Source organism: Herpailurus yagouaroundi, unplaced genomic scaffold (assembly GCF_014898765.1).
Source record: "Herpailurus yagouaroundi ecotype Mexico unplaced genomic scaffold, PumYag 77, whole genome shotgun sequence".
Lineage (NCBI taxonomy): Eukaryota > Metazoa > Chordata > Mammalia > Carnivora > Felidae > Herpailurus > Herpailurus yagouaroundi.
This window is the reverse complement of record NW_024412388.1, coordinates 58,342,340-58,365,491: the sequence shown is the minus strand read 5'-3', so window position 1 is coordinate 58,365,491 and position 23,152 is coordinate 58,342,340. Positions and strand designations below refer to the sequence as shown.

Here is a 23,152-nt window from a genome sequence, read left to right as displayed (position 1 = left end):
AGATGCTGGAGAGGATGTGGAGAAACGGGAACCCTCTTGCACTGTTGGTGGGAATGCAAATTGGTGCAGCCGCTCTGGAAAGCAGTGTGGAGGTTCCTCAGAAAATTAAAAATAGACCTACCCTATGACCCAGCAATAGCACTGCTAGGAATTTATCCAAGGGACACAGGAGTACTGATGCATAGGGGCACTTGTACCCCAATGTTCATAGCAGCACTCTCAACAATAGCCAAATTATGGAAAGAGCCTAAATGTCCATCAACTGATGAATGGATAAAGAAATTGTGGTTTATATACACAATGGAATACTACGTGGCAATGAGAAAAAATGAAATATGGCCTTTTGTAGCAACGTGGATGGAACTGGAGAGTGTGATGCTAAGTGAAATAAGCCATACAGAGAAAGACAGATACCATATGGTTTCACTCTTATGTGGATCCTGAGAAACTTAACAGGAACCCATGGGGGAGGGGAAGGAAAAAAAAAAAAGAGGTTAGAGTGGGAGAGAGCCAAAGCATAAGAGACTGTTGAGAACTGAGAACAAACTAAGGGTTGATGGGGGGTGGGAGGGAGGAGAGGGTGGGTGATGGGTATTGAGGAGGGCACCTTTGGGATGAGCACTGGGTGTTGTATGGAAACCAATTTGACAATAAATTTCATATATAAATAAAAAAAATAAATAAAAAAATAAAAAAAAAAGAATCTGCACTTCAATGCACAATGAAATTTAGTAATTAATGTCACACAATGGGAAGCAGAGACAAGGAGATGTTTATGAGAGAGTGTTCTTAGGATCAATACCAGTGGGAAGACAGAGAGGAGAAAGGAGGCATGGCTAGGTAGATGAAGCGGTGAGCTGGAATGAAATCTTCAGGAACTCCTTGGGTAGCCCTTTAAGAGTCACTGAGTTGGATTGCCTGGCAGTAGTAGGGTGAGTCTAAGTAAGGATGAGGAGCCAGGCCTTTATCACTGGTCATTGGGTACAGGTCTCCCAGACTAGAGATGTGACCCTGGGTAAGGAGGTTCTTTTCAGCTGGAGCAAATCCTGAAGAAGGTGGAAAGCTGAAAACAGTATTCCCAGAAGCTTCAGGAATAGAGAGTAAGTTCTTCATTCCAGGAGGATGATTCATGACAGCAATTATTACAAATAACATTCCAAGGTTACCCCATTAATGAGGGGTGGAGATAAAATTCAAATCACTTTTCTTAGATTACAGACCACAAAGCATATTGATTATATCAGCAGTCACTGACCTCTAACTCCATAATTAACCCAGCATATATCTCTAGGTCTGTGACCTCACGCCCCATGGAGGCACAGAATGTGCGAAGTCTTGGAATAGATGAATAGTTGCTAGGCTAGGAACTGAGTACTTTGGGTGAGTGAAGCCAGAGGGCTGAATTCTCCCTACACCTGGAAATATGTCACTTGGAAAAATACTGTCACTTTACTTATAGATTCCCACCCTAAGGAGCTATTATGATACCATAACCATTCTTCTCTTCTGGTGAGCAAGGAAGGAATGATGTGTGTGTGTGTGTGGGGGGGCTCTTTTTTGTTCTTTCATCATGAGGAAATTTCTTTACTCTTTGAAGCCCCCTTCATTGTTATTTCCAGCACAACTCAATATTTTGGTGTCAAGTTTCTAAACATCATTTTTAGAAGCAAAACAATGCTTTGGTGTTTATTTTTGAGTCTTTCTCAACCCTCACTTTCAAACACCTTATAAAAGCAATAGTAGCCTGCGGTGATAAAGACCTTTGAAGTCTAATGTCTCAGAATCCTTGGGGATATTGAATGTTGCTCCAACATCTCTCGATACAGAGGGCTCTATAAGTGAGCAGTAGATAGTAAATGAAAAAAGTAAAAGCCATCACAAAAGAAGATACTGGAGTTTGTTTAAAAATAAATACTGATTCAATGCATTGTTTACTCACATTTTGGTTGATTGATCTTAGAGTGACAGTGAACAAGATAGCTATGTAGAAGACTAACTTCTGATCATTAGCTCCTTTCTTCTCTGATTTATGAAAAATGGAGTAGTAAAATGATAGTTCAGGCTTCCAAAAGTATTTTAAAAGTATGTTACTTTAATGTACAATGATACATGAACTAATAATAAGATGATCTTGCTTTTTTCCCTGGGTCTTATAACACTAAATATTTAGGATTAATCATTCTGTGAAACTGATAGACTGGCTAGTTTAAGGCTACATTCAAGATTAGTCTCTCAAAGACACGTGTTTCTAGGTCCTTGCATAACAACTATTTGCCAACACAGACATTCAGAAAGCCATGCCTCTTTATGGCAGGGAGGTGGGGGTATTCCCACAAGGAATAAAATAAAATATAAAAACTCAAGTGTACTAAAGTGAGAAATCTACGTAAAGCAGTATGTAAGAAAAATCTATTCTCACAACACTTATCTGTTCACAGACGGTTTCAACACTACTTTTCTATTTAGATAAAAAGCTTACTAAACAATATGAGGTCTGAATTGATTGTTAAGTTTGGATTTTGGAAATGTAATGACTATGAAAAATAAGATGAACCTAATTCTCATCTGTGCCCTTTGTTGATTCTCTAGCAGCAGGATTTTGGAGCTTGAGAATGAACAACAGCCCCTGGTGTTGGTTTGAATTACACTTCCACTATTTACTGGCTGCGTGATCTTGGGCCAGTTTCTTATTCTTTCTGTTTCAGTTTATCATCTGTAACATGGGGATAGTAGGAAACCCTACTTCATAGGCTTATTATAAGGACTCAAGGAGTATCTATTTGTAAAACATCTAGCATTTATCATGAGTTAGGCATTATCTAGGTGTTTTTGAATTAGTAAATATATTGAAGAAGCGGGTATAGACTTTTCTGATTAGACATACATTCCGATTTCTCAATCTCTGCACAGGGAATTGGTGAGTGCCTTCCCTGTGTTGCCCCAGGATTTGTACATACTTTGGCTATGGCACAAATTGGGCTCTACTACATGTAGTGGAATCTAGATCTGTCTCTCCTGTTATGTGTGAGCTCCTCAAACAAATGTATTCAAGGTCATTGAATATATTATCTTTGTAGCTCTAACATTAGCATGGTTTCTGGTTCATAGAGGTGTATTTGTAAACGGTTTTTGAATAAATCAATATATAAAAGATGTGCATGCTTTTTTGTTTTGTGTCTGTGATGATAGTATAAATGTATTCTTTTGATAAGAGAAGAAAGTATTTTTTTCCTTAATCTTTTGCCAGATTTTCTCTTTCATGTGGTCTCATGCTTGTTCAAAAGAGAAACACTTCTTGTTCTTGTTGCTTTTGCAATTATTTTAAGGAATTTTTAATGTCAAGTCAAAAGAAGAATAAAATTGGCTTTGGGAACACACATCAAAATCTCAGTGGCTGAAGAGTTATTATAAATCCAGCTGCCCTGGCTACTCAGCCCAATTGTGGTTGCCGTGTGTGTGTGTGTGTGTGTGTGTGTGTACATACTTATTTGACTGCATGTGTTATGAGTGGCAAGAGGCAATGTTTTTATTGGAAGCCACTATTTCACTGAGTGGGAAAGGCTAAATATTCAAACTCAATGAGTTAACTGGTAAACCTACTACTTAGGAGATATTACTGGATTGTCTGTGTGTTAGTAGAAAAAAAATGGACTCTAGTTGAACTTTCTATTTTTAACACCTGATAATTTGCCATTTACCATTTCGAAAATTCAAATGGGTTCTAATGGAAATCACCCAAACTGAGAGAAAGATTTTCATTTTGTGGAAAAGCTCTAACATAAGCAGAAACTATTATCTAGTTACCTATACGAATAAGTTTGATTTTGCAAAAATAAGACTTGGTATTATATGTAGCATTTTCTTTTTCAGTATATAACAATATAACTTTCTCAGTTTTAAAAATCGGTATGTGGAGAGATGAAAAATATAATCCTAAGAGAACAAGAGAATCTTTCATACATTTCGTATGCCTATACTATTTACAAAAGGTATGTGAAATACAAAAAAATAAACAAACAAACTAGCGAAAAAACACTTGGTAACCAAACAAATGTTTTATTGTGAAAGGCAAACACTGATATTTATATATTAAGATTATTAGTCATTACCATTAATATATAGCACAGATGCTAGACAATGTGGCATAATAAAAACTTACATACCCCAGGTAGCACTTGTAACGCATTATTATCCATCCATAACTCCCTTAAATTTTGTATTTGATCCAGAACTTCAGGCTAGAAGAGAGGTAGGGAGAAAGACAACACAATTAGTCTTTTCTTAGCACAATAGAAGTGTAATTTCTTGAATCTGGAAACTTTATTTGGGAATCTAATGTTAATCCTTTAAGAAGTTCTAAGTTTAACAGACTTTCATCAAAACTGAGAGTCCCTCGTATAGCTAACTTAGAACTCATCTGGAAACAATCAGAACAACAGTAATAAAAATTAGAATCTATAACTCTCTCTTAACACCTTACAATGATCCTTTGTAGCATTTATTACACTCTAATTACTCAATGTGTCTGTCTTCTTCACTAAAATATAAGCTTTTGAAGAGCAGAGCAATGTTTGTTTTTTTCATCTTTATTATTTTTTATTTTTTTTAAATTTTATATTTTATTTTTTAAAATTTACATCCAAATTAGCATATAGTACAACAATGATTTCGGGAGTAGATTCCTTAGTGCCCCTTACCCATTTAGCCCATCCCCCCTCCCACAACCCCTCCAGTAACCCTCAGTTTTTCTCGTATTTATGAGTCTCTTCTGTTTTGTCCCCCTCCCTGTTTTTATATTATTTTTGTTTCCCTTCCCGTATGTTCATCTGTTTTGTCTCTTAAAGTCCTGATATGAGTGAAGTCATATGATTTTTGTCTTCCTTTGACTGACTAATTTCACTTAGCATAATACCCTCCAGTTCCATCCATGTAGTTGCAAATGGCAAGATTTCATTCTTGGTGATTGCTGAGTAATACTCCATTGTGTGTGTGTGTATATATATATATATATACACACACACACACACACACACATATATGTGTGTGTGTATATATATATATATATATATACATACATATATATATATATATATATATATATACATATACCTCATCTTCTTTATCCATTCATCCATCGATGGACATTTGGGCTCTTTCCATACTTTGGCTATTGTTGATTAGTGCTGCTATAAACATGGGGGTGCATGTGCCCCTTCGAAACAGCACACCTATATCCCATGGATAAATGCCTAGTAGTACAATTTCTGGGTCATAGGGTAGTTCTATTTTTAGTTTTTTGAGGAACCTCCATCTGTTTTCCAGAGTGGCTGCACCAGCTTGCATTCCCATGTTTATTTTTTAATCACTATTCCTCACATCCCCATTGCTTGCCATGGTACTTGACACACAATAGGTTTTTATCATGAGTATGTGTTAGAGCCTTACACACAATTGCCCCCTCCCCCACCGTCCCAGGCATTGTATTACTGAGATATGATAATAGTATGAATCAGACCCACTCATTTCTTATCTCTCCATTTACTCAGCAAATTTTGATTGGTTGAACAGTGGGGATGCCTACTATGGTAAGGCACAGTGTACGATCCACAGTTATTCAAACTCAGTTACTGCCTTGAAGTAACGGATGATCTAATTGAACAGACAAATGCATATAAATAGCAGAAACAGAAGGTAGCATATGGGAGAAAAGAATAATGTAGAGAAGTTCAGAGAAAGGAGAGAGAGAATATGATCAAGGTGTAACACATAGTGCATAACGAAATTTCAATTCCCAAATTGAAGCATTCTCTAAATTGTACCTCATGGGCAGCAGACTATATGGAAAGGTTAGAGGTTGCTATTGCTACCATCATTATCTTTTTATTCGTGATGACCTTTTTCTGATTTCTCTCTAGAAATTATCCTATTCAGGCCACCAGCTTCCCTTGAAGTTGATTCCTTCCAGGAGGGAAGTGAGGAAGGCCTAAGCTAATTGGTGCATAGTATTCACCTGGCCACAGGGTTGGCTGGAGGATGGGAACATGATCCATTCAGAGCAGTTGAGAAACAATGTTTCTTTCACTGAGGCTTCAGGGGAAAAGACTTGCTCTTCCCTGCTGGACTAGAAACTGGAAGGGGACAGCCCTGGGAGCTGCAGGTGTGAAGAAAAGGGGAAGGCTGTTTCAGTTAAGAGACGGATCCTGATGACATCATATTAGGCCAAAATTAAGCCACACCTGAAATCAGATGTTTTGTCTCTTTCAACTGAAAAAAAAAATTATCACTGAAACAAAGTACAACCATAGTTCTGTAAACTTTGAGACCTACTTAGGAAAACTAGTGTATTTTATAGAATAATAGTGTGAAAGAATGGAATTGTATATATGTTAAGATGAGAATATTGGTAATCGTGGGTAAGCAGGAGTGATGTACACACATCTTTGACACATTAGAAGGGCTTCAGAAACTGCTAGGACTAGTTTGGAAAGAGGCTCTGATACCTTTAGCTTGCAATTGCAATTAAACATGGTACTGTTCCTTGGAGAAATTCCATTTACAACAAAGATCAAAATCTAAAGTTAGAGAGTGGCATTCAGCTGTGGACTCAGAGGCATGTGTGAGTAAGTGTGGGGGATTTTTTTTGTGTAGGAAAATATTCCTACTTTTACTAACACCAATAGCAAACAGTCAGTGAACTACTCCAACTGTATGATATGCTGGGCAAGGACGGAAAACATAAATCAAGTCGTAGGAAGCACACTCTGATGTGCAGAGACTTTGAAGCAGAGGGCTGGCTAGGAATAGTCAAGCCAGTTGGAAAACATCAGTCATATGGTGCAGATTTTCCTACACCCAGGCACCATGCGGACTTTATGAAAAGAGAGAAGAGTATACTGGAAACTTCAATACATCCTTATGTATGTGATAAGATGGAGATTAATTTATAAACTTCGAATGGTGAACATTACTCAAGATAAACTCTATTGTGTTGTGGTAACAAATTAATCCCCAAATCTCAGTGGTTTAACACCACAGGCTTACTTCCCACTCTCACTACATCCAGTGTCATGGGTTGCCACCATCTCAAGACTTCCAGAAGAGCCAAAGCAGAGAAGACAGTATAGAAAACTAGTCATTGCTCTTAAAGATCTCAGACTAGAAGGGACATATATCACTTCTGATTATACCTAATCATCTAGACTATTTCTATGGCCTCAAGTTTAAGAAAGCCTAAGAAATATAAGAGAAATTCATGAATTATTTGGTGAACACTACTGTCCCTGCTACATGGTGACACCATATATATATATAAAAAAAAAGAATGGCAAGAATGGATACATAGTACTTCAATAAGTCAGTTATCCCTTCATTCAGTAAATACTTATTAAACATCACCTAAGTTCTAGGCATTACACTAGAGTCATAACGCATGCTGTGGTCTCTGTCCTCAAGAAAGTCATGGTCTATTTCTGCAGCAAATATGCAAAAAGCAAATACATGGCATTATGGGAAAATGAAGAAAGGGGAACCTATATGCCCTTGTAATGAGGAAGCCACATAACTATTCATGGAGCTCAGATGAGAAGGAGTTGGTCAGTAAAGAGGAGAGAAGAGGAAGCACATTTTAGCCAGAAGCAGAGAGATGAGAAATAGCATGATGTATGAATGGCAACAGGCGCTTTGCTTTACTGGGGTGTTAAGTTTGAAATAGAGTGAGTAGTAGAAAATGAGGCTAACAAAAGAGGGTGGGGTCTGTGAAGGTCTCATGTTAGGGAGATAGAACTTTATTACATGGGTGAAGGAACATCACTAAAAGATTTTTAATAGGAAGTGATTGTGGCAGATAGGTGTTATATATATATAACTGTCCTGTTGGAAAAAGGAAAAGAAAACAACAACAGGAAATCTTAATAGGGCTAGTTACGAAAGAGATAATGAGGACTAAAGATAAAGAAGTTGAATTCAAAAAACACTTAGACAATGAAAACAATAGGATTTGGTGACTTAATATAGGGGTGAGAGTGAGGGTCATGCACGTCCCCCAGTTTCACAGCACCTGGTAGTTGCCACCAATGGAAATGCAGAATATTGGGCTGGAAACATATGAGAGAGACTGAATTTAGTGTTTTTTTTCTCAAAGGTTTTATTTAAGTTAAAGTTACTTAACATATAGTGTAGTCTTGGTTTCAAGGGTAGAATTTAGTGATTCATCACTTACATACAACACCTAGTGCTTATTATAACAAGTGCCCTCCTTAATGTCTACCACCCATTTAGCCCATCCCCTGACTTATTTTCCCTCTGGTAACCATCAGTTTGTTCTCTATATTTAAGAGTCTCTTATAGTTTGCCTCCCTCTCTGTTTTTATCTCATTTTATTTTTCATTCCATTCCCCTGTATTCATCTGTTTTGTTTCCTAAATTCCACTGAGTGAAATCATATGGTATTTGTCTGTCTCTAACTGACTTATTTCACTTAGCATAATACACTCTAGCTCTGTCTACTTCATTGCATATATATACATACACATTACATCTTCTTTATTCATTCATCAGTTCGTGGACATTTGGGTTTTTTCCATACTTTCGTTGTTGTTGATAGTGCTACTATAAACAATGGGGTGCATGTGCCCCCTTTGAGTCAGAATTTTGTATCCTTTGGAGAAATACCTAGTGGTGCAATTGTTCAGTTGTAGGGTAGGTCCAGTTTTAACTTTTTGAGGAACTGCCATACTATTTTCCAGAGTGGCTGCACCAGTTTGCATTCCTACCAACATTGTAAGAGGGTTCCACTCCTTTTCTGTGCAAACTTGCAAACATCTGTTGTTTCCTGAATTGTTAATTTTAGCCATTCTGACAGGTGTGAGGTGGTATCTCATTGTGGTTTTGATTTGTATTTCCCTGATGATGAGTGATGTTGAGCATTTTTATGTGTCTGTTAGCCATTTGGTATGTTTTCTTCGGAGAAATGTCTGCTTATCTTCTGTCCATTTCTTAACTGGATTAATTCTTTTTAGGGTGTTAAATTTGATAAGTTCTTGTAAATTTTGGATTCTAGTCCTTTATCTGACATGTCATTTGCAAATATCTTCTCCCATTCCATGATTGCCTTTTAGTTTTGTTGATTGTTTCCTTCACTATGCAGAAGGTTTTTAACTTGATGATGTCTCAATAGTTCATTTTTGCTTTTGTTTCCCTTGCCTTCAGAGACATGTCTAGTAAGAAGTTGTTGTGGCTGAGGTCAAAAAAGTTGCTGCCGGTGTTCTCCTTTAGGATTCTGATGGCTTCCTGTCTCACATTGAGGTCTTGCATCCATGTTGTCTTTATTTTTGTGCATGGTGTAAGAAAATGGTCCAGGTTCATTCTTCTGATTGTAACTGTCCCGTTTTCCCAGCACCATTTGTTGAAGAGACTGTCTTTTTTTCCCATTGGATATTCTTTCCTGCTTTGTTGAAGATTAGTTGACCATACATTTGTGGGTCCATTTCTGGGTTCTCTATTCTGTTTCATTGATCTATGTGTCTGTTTTGGTGCCAGTACCATACTGTCTTGATGATTACAACTTTGTAATACAGCTTGAAGTCCAGAATTATGATGCCTCCCACTTTGCTTTTCTTTTTCAATATTACTTTGGCTTTTTGGGGTCTTTTCTGGTTCCATACAAATTTTAGAATTGTTGGCTCTAGTTCTGTGAAAACTGCTGGCGTTACTTTGATAGGGATTACACTGAATGTGCAGATTGCTTTGGGTAGTATAGGCATTTTAACAATATTTGCTCTTCCAATCCATGAGCATGGAATGTTTTTTCACTTCTTTGTGTCTTCAATTTTGTTAATAAGTGTTCTATAGTTTTCAGAGTACAGATCTTTTACCTCTTTGGTTAGGCTTATTCCTAGGTATCTTAACGGTTTTTGGTGCAATTGTAAATGGGATCGATTCCTTGATTTCTCTTTCTGTGGCTTCATTCTTGGTGTATAAAAATGCAACAGCTTTCTGTACATTGATTTTATATCCTAAGACTTTGCTTAATTCATGTATCAGTTTTAGCAAATTTTTTTTTTTGTAGTCTTTTGGGTTTATAACATAGAGAACTATGTCGTCTATGAATAATGAAAGTTTAACTTCCTTGCCAGTTTGGATGCCTTTAATTTATTTTTGTTGTTTGATTACTGAGGCTACGACTTCCAGTACTATGCTGAACAACAGTGGTCAGAGTGGACATCCTTGTTGCGTTCGTGACCTTAGGGGGAAAGCTGTTTTTTTCCCCATTGAGGATGATACTAGCTGTGGGCCTTTTGTATATGGTCTTTGTGATGTTGAGGTATGCTCCTTCTAGCCCTACTTTCTTGACTTTTTTTTTTGTATCAAGAAAGGATGCTGTATTTTGTCAAATGCTTTATCTCCATCTATTGAAAGAATCATAAGACTCTTATCATTTCTTTCATTAATGTGATGTATCATGTTGATTGATTTGCAGATATTGAACTACCCTTGCAGCCCAGAAATAAATCCCACTTGATCATGGCAAATAATTCTTTTAATGTACTGTTGGATTCGATTTGCTAGTATCTTTTTGAAAATTTTTGCATTGGTGTTCATCAGGGATATTGGTCTGTAATTCTCCTTTTTAGTGGGGTCTTTGGTTTTGGAATCAAGGTAATTCTGGCCTCATAGAGTGAGTTTGGAAGTTTTCCTCTCATTCCTGTTTTCTTGGACAGTTTCAGAATAGGTATCAACTCTTCTTTAAATGTCTGGCATGGGAAGCCATCTGGCCCTGTACTCTTGTCTGTTGGGAGATTTTTGATTACTGATTCAATTTCTTTGCTGGTTATGGGTCTGTTCAAATTTTCCATTTTTTCCTGTTTAATTTTGGTAGTTTACGTGTTTCTAGGAATTTATCCATTTTTTCCAGAATGCCCAATCTGTTGGCATATAATTAATTGCTCATAATAGTCTCTTACAATTGTTTATATTTCTTTATATTTCTGTGGTGTTGGTTGTAATCTCTCGTTTTTCATTCTTGATTTTATTTATTTGGATCTTTTCTCTTTTTTTTTGATAAGTCTGGCTAAAGATTTATCAATTTTGTTAATTCTTTCAAAGAAGCAACTCCTAGTTTTGTTGATTTGTTCTACTGTTTTTTTTAAATTTCTATATCATTTATTTATGTTCTGATCTTTATTAATTCCTTTATGCTCATTTTAGGTTTTATTTTCTGTCCTTTTCCAACTCCTAAAAGTGTAAAATTAGGATGTGTATTTGAGATTTTTCTTGCTTCTTAATAAAGGCCTGTATTGCTACATACTTCCCTTTTATGACTGCCTTTACTGCATCCCAAAGGTTTTGGACTGTGGTGTTTTCATTTTCATTTGCTTCCATGTATTTGTAAGTTCCTTCTTTATTTCCTTTTAAATGTTTATTTATTTATATTGAGGAGGGAGGGGCAGAAGAGAGGGAGAGAGAGAATCCAAGCAGACTTTGTTTTGTCAGCACAGAGCCCAAAGTGGGGCCCAAACCCATGAATCATGAGATCATGACCTGAGCTGAAATCAAGAGTTGTATGCTTAACTGACTGAGCCACCCAGGCACCCCTAATTTCTTCTTTAATTTTCTGGTTAACCTATTCATTCTTTAGTAGGATGTTCTTTAACCTCCACGTGTTTGTGGTCTTTCCACATTTTTTCTTGTGGTTGACTTTGTTTCATAGCATTGTGGTCTGATAACATGTGTGGTATGATCTCAAACTTTTTGTACTGGTTGAAGGCTGATTTGTGACCCACTATGTGATCTCTTCTGGAGAATGTTCCATGTGCACTTGAAAAGAATGTGCATTCTACTGCTTTAGGATAAAATGTTCTGAATGTATCTGTTAAGTCCATCCAGTCCAGAATGTCATTCAAAGCTATTGTTTCCTTGTCAATTTCCTGCTTAGATGATCTGTCCATTGTTGTAAGTGGGGTGTTAAAGTCTCCTGTTACTATTGTATTATCAATGAATTTCAAGTTTGTTATTAATTGATTTATACATTTGGCCTCTTTCAAGTTGGGGGCATAAATACTTAATAGTGTTAGATCTACTTTTTTTTTTTTTTTTTTTTTTGGAGAGAGAGAGAGAGTGAGAGTGTGTAAGCAGGGAAGAGACCAAGGAAGAGGGAGAGAGAAAATCTTAAGCAGGCTTTATGCCCAGTGTGGAGCCTGATGCAGGGTTCAATCTCGTGACCATGAGACCTGAACCAAAATCAAGAGTGGATACTTAACTGACTGTGCCACCCAGGCACCGCTAAATCTTCTTGTTCAATAGACCCCTTTATTATCATATAGTGCTCTCCTTCATCTCTTACTATAGTCTTTTGTTTAAAATCTAGTTTGTCTGATATAAATATGGTTACTCCAGCTTTCTTTTGATGTCTATTAGCATGTCCTCACTTTCAAACTGGAGGTGTCTTTGGGTCTAAAACGAATCTCTTAGGGATGCCTGGGTGGCTCAGTCAGTTGGGCATCTGACTTCAGCTCATGATCTCATAGTTTGTGGATTCGGGCCCCATGACGGGCTCTGTGCTGACAGCTCGGAGCCTGGAGCCTGCTTCGGATTCTGTGTCTCCCTCTCTCTCTCGCTGCCTCTCCCCTGCTCCCGCTATGTCAATCAAGAAAATAAACATTAAAAAAATAAAAAATAAAATAAAATGAATCTCTTGTAAGCAGCCTATCAATAGGTCTTGTTTTTTTTTTTTTTTTCATCAATTCTGACACCCTGTCCTTTGATTAGAGTATTTAGTCCATTTGTATTCAGAGTTGTTATTGATAGATAAGAATTGAGCGCCATTATATTGCCAGTAAGGTCACTATTCCTGTAGATTGTCTCTGTTCCCTTTTAGTCTTTGTTGCTTTGGGTCTCTCTTTCCCTCTCAAAGGATGACCTTTAATATTTTTTGCAGAGCTGGTTTAGTGTTCATGAATTACTTTAGTTTTTGCTTGTCTTGGAAACTATCTCTCTTTCTATTCTTAATGACAGCCTTGCTGGATAAAGTATTCTTCACTGCATATTTTTCCCATTTGGTACATTGAATGTATCATTCCTGCCAAGTTTCTGTGGACTGCCAAGTTTCTGTGGATAGGTCTGCTGCTAACCCTATGTGTCAACCCTTGTAGATTAAGGACCTTTTGTCCTTAACTTCTTTCATAATTATCTCTTTATCTTTGTATTTCTCAAGTTTCACTATGATATGTCTTGATGTTGACCTGTTTGGTTTTTTTAATTTTTTATTTTGAGGGGAGTTCTCTGCGCCTCTTGAACTTGGATGCCTGTTTCCTTCCCCACATTAGGGACTTTCTCAGCTATATTTTATTGAAGTAAACCTTCTGCCCCTTTTTCTTGCTCTTCTTCTGGGACTCCTATAATATGGATATGATTGCACTTAATGGAATCAGAGAGTTCTCTAAGTTTATATTCATGATCTAATAGTTTTATTTCCCTCTTCTTTTCAGCTTCATTATTTTCCATAATTTTGTCTTCTATATCACTTATTAGCTCCTCTGATTCTTCCATCTTCATTGTGATTAAAACTAGTCAGTTTTGCATCTCAGTTATGGCATTGTTTATTTCAGCCTGCCTAGTTTTTAGGTCTTTTACCTCTGCAGCAAGTTTTCTCTGATGTCTTCTATGCTGCTTTCAAGCCCAGCTAGTATTCTTATGATTGCTGTTCTAAATTTTTGTTCAGATGTATTGATTATATCTCTTTTGAGTAAATCCCTGGCTATGATTTCTTCTTGATTTTCTTTTGGGGAGAATTCCTCTGTCTTTTCATTTTGTCTAGGTGTCTGTCTTTTACGTGTTATGAAAGCTTGTTATATTTCCTGCTCTTGAGAGTACTGCTATGTTAAGAAGGTGTCATACACTGTCCAGGGCCTGTTACTTCAGGAAGTGTTTCTGGTGTATGCTGTATGCACTCTGCTGTTGTGTTTTGGCTGCTCTTTCCCACAGGCCAGTCCTCTGCAGAGCTCCTCCTTGCTTGCAGTGTGGAGTGTTTGGACTTTTAACGAGGTGTGCTTTTATTTGTTTGTTACAATATGCCTGATTAAAAATTATAAAGAATAAAATAAAAAAAAGAAAAAAGCCTGATCCTAGAAAGAGAAAAGGAAAAGGAACTAAAACAAAGAATTAAATAAAAAAACTGTAAGCCTGGTTCTAAAGGAAAATAAAGTTAAAAAAGAAGACTGATCCAAAAAAAGAGAAAAGGCAATGAACAAACAAACAAAAAACTATAAGCCTGATTCCAAAGAAGAAGAAAAAGAAGAAAAAGAAAAAGAAAAAAAAAAGCTTGGTACTATTTCACCAGAACCGAAGCTGATGCTTTGGAATACTCTATAATCAGTAGACTTGGTGAATGGCGTGGGGTGGGGAGAGCTATGCTGGTCCTCTAGGGGAGAGGCTCACAATCAGACCTGCCTTAGCAAAGATGTCTCTGTAGAACACAGGGGGGCAGGGTTTGGTGTACGTGGCTTCAGTCTCTACTGGAGACTTTTGCTCACTGCTCTCTGTTGCTCACTGAAGTCCCACCCTGCTGGTGGATGGTGTCACCCTGCTCTCTTATCCCTGGAGATGGAAGCTCATGACTGTCACTGGTTGGGAAGCCCAACCAAAAAAGCAAACAATCTCTCCCTCTTGTGTCCCAGGCTTCTGTCAGATCCCAGCCCTCACCATCTGCCTTGGCTATTGGCATGCCCAGTGCCACAGTTCTCGTGTGCTTTATCTCTGGTGTGCAGCTGGGATTCAAAACTCCAAATATTAAAGAATGTGGCATGGTGCAGACCTGCTCCTCTCCTCTAGAAGAGAGCTTCACTTTGCTGTATCTGGTGCCATTTTGTCCCAGAAAAGCAGTCACAGGGCTACACAGGTGCGTGGAGTTTATGGTGAATCACGATGAAAAGCTTCAAACAGATTATCTGCCCTCTGCACGTGCTTCTGTCCCTTGCTGCTGAATGTCTGCTCAATGGTGCCCACTGGGTCTTTTGTCTTTAGAGAACCAATATATCCTCTTCCAAATGTACTCCAGGAAGGGTAGTATTCTTTCCCAGTGCGACCTAGTGGATCCCTACACCATGCTGTCTGCTCCCTGGCCTCTGTCCTCCTTTCCAGGAGTACTGCTGCCCACCTGGCTTGACTCTGGTGAATGGCGTGGACTTTGAAAACCTCAGAATTTAGGGGTGCCTGAGAGGCTCAGTCATTTGGGTGACCAATTTCGGCTCAGGTCATGATCTCATGGTTAGTGGGTTCAAGCCCTGCACTGCACCCTGTGCTGACAGCTCAGAGCCTGGAGCCTGCTTTGGATTCCGTATCTCCCTCTCTCTCTGCCCTTCCCCATTTGCTTTGTCTCTCTCTCTCTCTCTCTCTCAAAAATAGATAAACATTAAAAATAAATTTTAAAAACCTCAGAATTTGAACTCCATTGTTTTCAAAGACTTGCAATAATCAGTTCCTCTTGATTCCTCAATCAATGATTTTGGAAAGATGTTTTTCTTGTATGAACCCAATGCACGGCTGTCTCTCCTCTTCCATTTTCTTCTCTCTCTTCTCTGTCCATGGAAAGGGCTCCCTCCCTTCTGCGGCACCACAGCTTCCCCCCGCCCCCCCACCCCAATTCACATCTCTGTACCTCATAACCACCATATTTTCTCTCTCTAATTTTGCAGATTTTTCTCTTAATCCTCAAATAAATTCCCTAGGTGTGCAAAGTGATTTGATGTTAATCTACTTGTGTTCAAGGGACAAGGCAAGCCCAGGGTCCCCCCACTACTCTGCCATCTTAACTCTCTCCTCTGAAATAAGTTTTGACCATGATTAGATTTAGGTTACTGTGAGATACTGTTGGAGATGTCCAGGAATCAGTTAACTACTAAAATCTGAAGGTTGGGGAATAGGTCTGAGCAAGTATAAATACATGTGGATGAGTTCCCTATGGAAGAATGTGAGGAAACCAGAGATACAGCTGACTGAGAGAAGAACCTTGGGTAACATTAACACTCGAGAGCTGAAAACAGGAAGAGCAAACTCAAAAGAAGGCAAGAGGGCATAGAGTCCAGGAGAGAAAGGGGTTACTAAAATCCAATGAATTGAGTTGTGTTAAGGAATAAGGAAGTGTGAATAAAAGTATCATTTACAGGAGAGATGTCCAGTGAAATAAGAGACTGAAACTGTCCACTTAATTTTGGAAATAGTAGTATAATGGTAACCTTAGTGATAGAGAGAAATTGAGGGGCTATGAAGAAATTGAAGAAGTCAAGGGAAAAGAAAGCTGATAAGAAGATACTAGTAAAGACAGGCAGATTAAAGACAGATAAAATGGTATAAAATTAATTAAGTAAATTCTAAAAGGTGGCAAATAAGTGAAATTGATAACACAAGAGGAGAAGCTGGCCTTGAATAGAAGTAGGACATCTCTTTCACTGAGACTCCAGGGAAGATGGTAAAGGTGGTGTGGTTGTAGGTGGGCTTGACTGGGGAAAGGCTGAAAGTGGAAATAGGGCATGTGTGAAAGTCTCAAAGTTTCTTGATGAAGTAGAGAGCAAAGTAACCTGTTGAGCAGGAGGGGTCAAGCAATTTGTACACATACAGCACTTGGGGAGAATGGTACACACTGGCATAGTTTGAGGGGAGTCAAAGAGGAAGGTAAGGGCAATCAAAAGAGTCCTGTCAATGATAATTATTTTAAGCTTTTGGGGGGCCATGTGGGGGCTGAAGTCTAGAAAAATAAAAGAAGAAGCAAGAGACTTCAGATTTCCAATGAGGTCAGTGAGGAATGAGGTAGAAATGAGGCATTGAGAGAAATAGGAGGATAAAAAATTGGAATGAGAGCAGGAGTTAGGAGTTTAAGATTTCTCAAGTGGTTCCAGGCAATGATAGACTTGAAGCTGGAACTTTGGGTAGTATGAAATCTTGGTGTGTAGGCAGGGGAAGATGCTGTGGGAACATAAGGCCTTGCATGGTCTCTAAAACTTTGGGTAGGCTTTGATGCACTGTATAACTTGGTCCCTTGGCTGTGCCAGATAAAGTGGCAGATAAAGCTGACCAATTACACCTCTAAAATATCTCTCACACTGGGTTCTACTGGGAACCCGAGGAATCTATGACTACTTGGAAAAGGATAACTAATGTCAATCTATATTTCTACTTTATTTCAAAAGTCCTCATTTAATTTATTTAATGACATAATAAGATAATCATAGTCCTACTTTATGGATGAAGAATCCAATAATCATTTCCTGAGGAAAATGAGAATGACTTTATGAGGATTGCATAACTATAGCTGGGATTGTTCCTCATATCTTCTAGCTCCAAAGATGACATCATGTTACCACTTAAAACTGAAATCCTGAAATAATGAAGCATGCTGGTGATCACAGATACCCAATAAAGAAAGTAAAGCATATGCTGGGTTAAAAAATATATATAATATTTTTATTACTGGATGTTATAATAACATATGCCACAGAAGAAATTTCAGCTAGTTCCTAATAATAGCAGAGAGAAAATATATTTAGTAGATCAATACATGACTTTGCTGAAACAAAAGCCATAACATGAAGATGATGCAATGGCATTTCATGATCAATCAACAATTTTAAGTGGCTCTTCGAATGAAACTATGTGGCTTACACTCAACCTTACACATAAACTGCCTTTTTAAAAACACTATAGATCTTCCCAGACTTGTGATGGGGTTACATCCTGATAAACCCATCAGAAGTTGTAACTATTATATGTCAAAAATGCATTTAATACACCTAATCTATTGAGCTTCATAACTTAGCCTATCCTGCTTTCATGCTCAGAACACTTACATTAGCCTACAGTTGGGCAAAACCATTTAACAAAGCCTGTTTTATAATAAAATGTTAAATGTCTCATGTGATTTATTGAATACTGTAGGGGAAGTAAGAAATGGAATGGTTGTGTGGGTACAAAATGTTTATAAATGTATTGGCCGTTTACCTTTGTGTCCCTCTGGCTGCCTGGGAGCCGTGGCTCACTCTTGCTGCCCCACATCCCAAGAGAGCATCCCAGCACATATTGCTAGCGATATGATCAAAATTCAAAATTTGAAATCTGGTTTCTACGAAATGAGTATCATTTATACATCATTTTAACGTTGAAAATTGTGTGGAACCAATGTGAAGTCAAGGAATATCTGTACTTAATGTCATATCAAAGTTAGTTGTTTCCATTAAAAATGAATGAATTTACTCAAGAATGGCTTAGTGTATTCAATGCTGGTGAAGGTGTGTGAGCTGAGCACTCACATAAAGTGCTCTGAATATTACAAATTAGCATAGCCTTCTAAGGAAAACATTTTCAAATATGTTTCTAATGTCTGAAAAATGTTCATATCTGCTTTCAGGCAACTATTCTACTGAGATGCTCTGAAATATAGAAAAATCTTATTGTAGAAAAACATCGTTGCAGAGTAATTGATAATATTAAAAAGTTGGTTAGAATCTAAGTAAACAATAGCCTAAGGGAACAGAATACCAAATTATGATAAAATCATATGTTGGTATAGTACACAACAATGAAAGTGAATTATCTATATTTTTAAGTATGCTGATGGATAGAGCTTGCAGACATATTGAGTGAAAAAATAGGCATAAAAATTCATACACCACAAATATATACATGCAGTTAAAATAGGAATATATGGAATAGAAGCACACCAAATTCAAAGTTGAAATTGTGCTGGGATAGGAACAAGACTAGGAGGGAGAACATAAAAGACTTCCATTTGATCTATAATGTTTTATTTCTTTGAAAAAAAGATTGATCTCAAACACAAAAAGTAGTTAACATGTGTTCATTTGGGTTGGTAGGAGTTTGACCTATTACTTTAAATTTTTATATTTTAGGGGCGCTTGGTGGCTCAGTTGGTTAAGTGTCTGACTTCGCCTCAGGTCATGATCTCACAGTTTGTGAGTTCGAGCCCCCCATGGGACTCTGGGCTGATAGTTCAGAGCCTGGAGCCTGCTTGAATTCTCTGTTTCCCTCTCTCTCTGCGACTCCCCCACTCATGCTCTGTCTCTTTCTCTCTCTTTCAAAAATAAACATTAAAAAATTAAAATTTTTACATTTTATAAAGATATATTTTATTTAAATATTTATATACTTTATAAAAATATACTTTTTTATATGTTTTTACTTTTTTTAAAGGTAGAAAGGGGCACATGGGTGGCCCAGTTGGTTAAATCCCACTCTTAATGTCAGCTCAGGCCATAATCTCACAGGTTCCTGAGTTCGTGCCCCACATTGGGTTCTGCACTGAACAGCGCCGAGCCTGGTTGGGATTCTTTCTCTCCCTTTCTCTGCCCTTCCTCTGCTCTCTCTCTCTCTCAAAATAAATAAAAAAAAAATTAAAAAAGAAAAGAAAAGAAAAAATATCAGAAGAAACTATGTCAAAATATTAATTAAAAAAATATCAGTGGTGGGATTATACGTGATTAAAAATTTCCTTCTTTTACATTTTTTCTATATTTCGCAAATTTCCTACAGCATGTAGGTATTAAATTTAATAATAAAAATATTACAGAACATTTTAGGCTTCTAAATTTATACCCACTTAAACCACTTTAGGATTCTTTTTGTAGTGACCTTACTTTGGTTAGTTAAAATAAGCTAAGAAAACTATCACATCAGTATTAACATAAATGGAACATATATTTTGTAATACTGCAACAAATTGCAATAACTTCCATCATGTATATACAATTGTCTGTTGTTCTATTTATTTGAATATATGTAATACTTTTATTCCAATAATTTGCATAATAGAGTTAGTTTGTATTCATTTTTATATCGATTAAATTTTTCCTTCAATGAGACTAAGAGAAATACTAACAGAAAAACATATTAACTGAAGTTTATCTAATTTTGTTAAAATTAAACTAAGAATATTAAAAATCTTAAAGTTTAGGAAAAGGACTTTAAACTCTAACTGCCTTAAAATTGATTAGATGATCTGGTGATATAGCAACTTGTTACTCCCAGAAAATATGTATAATGAAAAAGCAGTAAGATAGAATCTACATTTTGAAATAGACTGCAGATAAATAAAAAGGTGTTTTCTCAAACCAACAAATGTAAAGTACTAAATGCAAATTTGAAAAATTATATTCTCTAACAAACTGACATGAATTATGATATTTAACTGAGATATTTCAGTTACTACATTTTTTGAAATTTTAAGATCAATACTTCAAATTATTATTTTTATTTAATTTTTTCTTACATTTACCATTTTTGTAAATGTAAAAAATGATAATCTTTAGTGTTTGCAAATTGCCAAGGAAGAAAAATTACATTTTAAGAAACTTTCTCCCATTTTTCATTAAATCTTTTATTTAATAATATGCTTGGAATATTACTAGCCCTTTAGTCTCATAACTGGAAAATTTTTCATTCACACATTTAAGAGTGCACAGTTGAAACCCTTTCTGATACACAAAATTGGATGATTAAAATGGTTCTGCTCTGATGACAAGCATATGTGTTCATTCTCTCAATTGTTTTCTCCTATATGCCTTGAGACCATTTAACTTCTTCAGTTAATTTCTTTGGTGATGAAAAGTTTAGCTGTCTCTTCAACCTATCTCCACTTTACATTAGTTCTCAATTTTATTTCAGATGTCATTCCCACTACAATGTTTTTATTTTAAAGCCGTGTTTTTAATTCAATTACTGTAATTAGTTAATATTTAAGAATATATTTGTATATTCCATAAGTTGTTGAATGAATAAATAGATATTCTTAACAGCAATTAATAATAAAATCTACTGCTGAGAAAATGTGATTAATTTATAATTAATTGAAACACTTTCAGCCATAAAGTTTAATGAATATTTTAATATGAATATGAATGAAATATAATCCATTTAAGTACTCAGATGAGTATACTGATGGCACACAGTAAAAAAAAATCTGATGACATGATGCTGGGGGGAGAAACAATACATAAAATGACTGAATTAGTATCCAAAATTATCTGAAAATGTTGGAAGACTGGATAGCTCTAATTATGTGCAGTTCAATAGGGAGAAATGTAAAATCCTGCCATATGTCTCAAACCAATTATACACATAAAAATTAGAAGAAGAAGTACCTATGAAGAAAACAGGATTTAAGTCAAAAGTAAGCTCAGTGTTGGTGAATTCATTTGTTTATAGGTGCATTCATTCAGTGAAGAAATACTATCTGCCCCATGCAAAGAAGGCACTATAATGATCTCTGGGAATATAATTCAGACTGTGAAGGGCTGTGTTAAGATACTTTTTGTTAATGCCCCATTGTATATGCAATCATCAACCCACTGAAGGACTACAGAATTCTATCCCCTCTAGGTGCCCAAGTGTAAAGGTATCTTCAACAAACCAGAGTTTACTCAAAATTTCTGGAAACCATGCCATAGGAGAAATGGCTGAAATGACGTAAACTGGTTAGGTTGGAGAATGGAAGATGTAGGCATGAAAGACACCTGTCTTTAAATATCTGAGGGCTGTTGTATGCAGAGAGGTTGGATTTGTCGTATCTTCCTCCCTGGTTCAGAACTTGAATCAGTGAGGAAAGTTGCAGGAAGGTAGATGTAAGTAAGCATTGCAAAAGGAGTGACTTTCTCCCAACTAGATCTGTTTAAAATGAAATAATCTAATTTTCTGTAGTAGAGAGTGACTCTTCTATCAAATGAACACATAGTTTCCTAAGAAGATATAAATAATAAGAATAAAAAAATAACAACAAAAGCTAACTTCTATTGGGTACTGACTACAGTAAAGCACTTTTCAAAGTGCTTTTACATAAATTATTCTTTTTAAAAATTTTATTTATATTCAAGTTAGTTAACATACAGTGTAGTCTCGGCTTTAAGGGTAGAACCCAGTGATTCATCTCTTACATATGACACCCAGTGCTGATCCTGAAAAGTGCCCTCCTTTTTTTTTTTTAATGTTTATTTATTCTTGAGACAGAGACAGAGCGTGAACAGGGGAGGGGCAGAGAGAGAGGGAGACACAGAATCTGAAACAGGCTCCAGGCTCTGAGCTGTCAGCACAGAGCCCGACACAGGGCCCGAACCCACAAACCGTGAGATCATGACCTAAGCCGAAGTTGGAGGCCTAACTGAGCCACCCAGGCGCCCCACGAAAAGTGCCCTCCTTAATGCCTGTCACTCATTTAACCCTCCCCGCCCCCCACAACAATACCCTCCTCCAGCAACCCTCAGTTTGTTCTCTGTATTTAAGAGTCTCTTATGGTTTGCCTCCCTTTCTGTTTTTATCTTATTTTTCCTTCCCTTACCTTATGCCCAACTGTTGAATTTCTCAAATTCCACATATGAGTGAAATCATATATCTTTTTCTGACTGACTTATTTCACTTAGCATAATACCCTTCAGTTCCATCCACATTACTGAATCTCAACAACTATCCGATGAGGGGGGTATGATTATTGGACAGGTAGTAAGCAGGGTGGTTAAGAGCAAGGTTTCAGGAGCTAAACTGAGTTCAGCTCAAGGTTTTGTTGATTATATGCTGTAAAATCTTGGTTTGGGTTCCTTATCTCTACTAGGTGAATGGCAGTGGCACGTTAATGAGGATTAACTGTATTAAAATATTTAAACTGCTTGGAACACTGGTTTTAAAAAAATGTTTGTGCATAATGCTCAATGAGTATTATCTATTATCCCTACCTTACAGACAAGGGGATTTAGGCATAAAGAAGCAAATCACTGTGCTCAAAGTTTTATGGCTAATATATAGGGAAGGCAAGAGCCTGATCTTGAAGTTTTGTTAGATGGTGAGTAAGGTTCAAAAGGAGAGGGGTATCCCAGAGAAAAGGACTAAGTGGTTCATGCCTAGTATGATGCTACTTGGGCAGGTAGGTTTAAAATGAAGGTGCCAAAGCAGGAGATCAGATGCTAATCAGAGACTTTATTTCACTCAATGTATTCAATTAGTATTTATTCAAAGTCTATTTTGAACTGGGCACTGGAGGAACAGTAGTGAACAAAACAAGCCTTCATGGAGATTACATTCTGGTGTTTCCTGTTTCCTAATGTCACATAACACATTAACAATTAGATAAGGGAAGCAATTCTGATTACATAATTTCCATTTT

The 23,152-nt window shown here is 36.9% G+C and overlaps 1 protein-coding gene across 10 annotated transcripts in view; it reads right to left on the bottom strand.

Annotated features, from left to right (window-relative positions):
• The window catches only part of LRRC7 (leucine rich repeat containing 7), a 567,116-nt gene that overhangs the window by 159,254 nt on the left and 384,710 nt on the right, over nt 1-23,152 (bottom strand). For all 10 annotated transcript variants that reach the window (XR_005788652.1, XR_005788653.1, XM_040470602.1 and 7 more), the window contains exon 9: nt 4,164-4,238. Coding sequence is in view for 8 of the 10 variants with exons in the window: in XM_040470602.1 (XP_040326536.1) it covers nt 4,164-4,238 (75 nt within the window). In the remaining 2 variants the exon portion in view is untranslated. The remainder of the gene's footprint in view (nt 1-4,163; nt 4,239-23,152) is intronic.